The sequence below is a fragment of the Haliaeetus leucocephalus genome, unplaced genomic scaffold, assembly GCF_000737465.1.
Source record: "Haliaeetus leucocephalus isolate CR32 unplaced genomic scaffold, Haliaeetus_leucocephalus-4.0 Scaffold395, whole genome shotgun sequence".
Classification (NCBI taxonomy): Eukaryota; Metazoa; Chordata; class Aves; order Accipitriformes; family Accipitridae; genus Haliaeetus; species Haliaeetus leucocephalus.
The window spans coordinates 4,062,105-4,063,611 of NW_010972831.1; the positions used below are offsets into that span (position 1 = coordinate 4,062,105).

The following is a 1,507-nucleotide window of genomic DNA, read 5'->3' on the forward strand; positions in this document are numbered from 1 at the left end:
TGGCGGGGCGCGTCCCGCGGCCAGGCGTGCACGGGGCGCTGCGCGCGGTCCCGCTGAGCGCGTATTCCCGCGCGTATTCCCGCTGAGCGCCGCTTGTTGTGCGCGGGAGGTGCCGCACGCGAGCGGGCGAGGCGTTAACACGCGTGGGTGTCGGGTATCGCACAGGTGCAGGGCGCTGCACGTCCGCACTGGGCAGCAGAGGAAGGTGGGCGCGGCACGTCCGTGGCAGGCGTTGCACCTCTACGCTGGGTCCTGCACATCTGTCCCAGTACTGCACAGCTGGCGTGGTGTCAAGGCCACCGTGTGCGTGTCCCCGGGCATGGATGGCGTGGCCGTCCGGGAAACCCACGGTGCCGTGGAAAAATAATCACCAAACTGGCTGGGTGTGCGTCAGCGAGCACCCCCACGCAGCCCCCACGAAGACATGGCGGGGGGGGGTTGCCCCCTACTATCAGGATGGCAGCAGGGCGAGGCCGGCTCTGTGGGCACCAAGACACGGCTGGGTGCTGGTTCCTGCGTGGGGGTCCTGCCCCGTGGGCTCCCCCCGCCCCGGTGCAGGACACTGGGCGCTGGCAGGCACAGGGGGGGGCTGACACCACCCCCACCCCCCCACTCCGGGCTCTGCTCGGTGTCGCTAGATGGCAGCATGGCCCCGTGGCGTGGCGTGGCGTGGGGGTGGCAGTGCCACCGCTGTCCCTGTCCCCGCTCCAGGACAGGGGCAGTCACCCCTGGGTGCGGGGCAGGACACCCCCCCCCCCCTTTTCCGTGCTCTAGGTGCCACCACGGCCGGCCCCAGGGGTGCTGGTGGTCCTGGGGGGTCTAAAGCGGGTTTGGGGGGACAGGGAGGGGACCTGGGCCCCTTTGTCCCTGGTCCTACAGCAGCACAGCCCACTCCCACGCCCCGGACTCGGGGCTGTGGAGCAGGAGGCTGCTGTGGGCACCGCCGCTCTCTGGGGGTGCGGGTGGGGGGGTCCTGCTGGCACCCCCCAGCTGGGGGGCGGCAGGCTTGGGGCACCCCAAAGCCCTCTCCCAGGGTGCTGCCCTTGGGGTGGTCTTACCCTCTGCCGGCCCCTCCGCAAGGCCCTACACGCGTGGTGGTGGAAGGGGCGCGGCCTGAGGTCTTTCGTCCTCCCGCGGCCGCCGTAGCGACACCCGGAAGTGTCTCCATGGAGACGGGAGGAGCCCGGGCCGGGCCGGGGCAGTGATGGAGAAATACGAACGGATCCGGGTGGTGGGGAGAGGGGCCTTCGGGTGAGGGCGGCCCCGGGGGCGCAGGAGGGGGGGCACCGGGAGTCTGGGGGGGTGTCTCCAGGCCTTTTTAGCGTGGCAAGGCTTGTGGGGAGAGCGCCGGGCGTATGGCACCGCGGGGTGGAGTGGGAGGCCGCGTTACCATGGCAACGAGGCGCACGGGCCCTGTCGCCATGGCAACGCGGGGGGTCAGCCGGCGTGTGGCACCCTTGGGGGGGGGGGGGGGGGGGGGGCGGGCCTGGGGGGTGCCCAGGGGGCG

At 72.4% G+C, this 1,507-nt stretch overlaps 2 protein-coding genes across 2 annotated transcripts in view; one reads left to right on the forward strand and one right to left on the reverse strand.

Annotated features, from left to right (window-relative positions):
* TLCD1 (TLC domain containing 1) overlaps positions 1 to 1,168 on the reverse strand; it is a 3,049-nt gene extending 1,881 nt beyond the window's left edge. The window contains exon 1 of the mRNA XM_010573936.1: positions 1,059 to 1,168. Coding sequence (XP_010572238.1) covers positions 1,059 to 1,168 — 110 coding nt within the window. The remainder of the gene's footprint in view (positions 1 to 1,058) is intronic.
* A 33-nt stretch (positions 1,169 to 1,201) lies between these two features.
* The window catches only part of NEK8 (NIMA-related kinase 8), a 10,542-nt gene continuing 10,236 nt past the window's right edge, over positions 1,202 to 1,507 (forward strand). Inside the window, exon 1 of the mRNA XM_010573644.1 lies at positions 1,202 to 1,251. Within this exon, the coding sequence (XP_010571946.1) occupies positions 1,205 to 1,251 (47 nt within the window). The 5' untranslated portion in view covers positions 1,202 to 1,204. The remainder of the gene's footprint in view (positions 1,252 to 1,507) is intronic.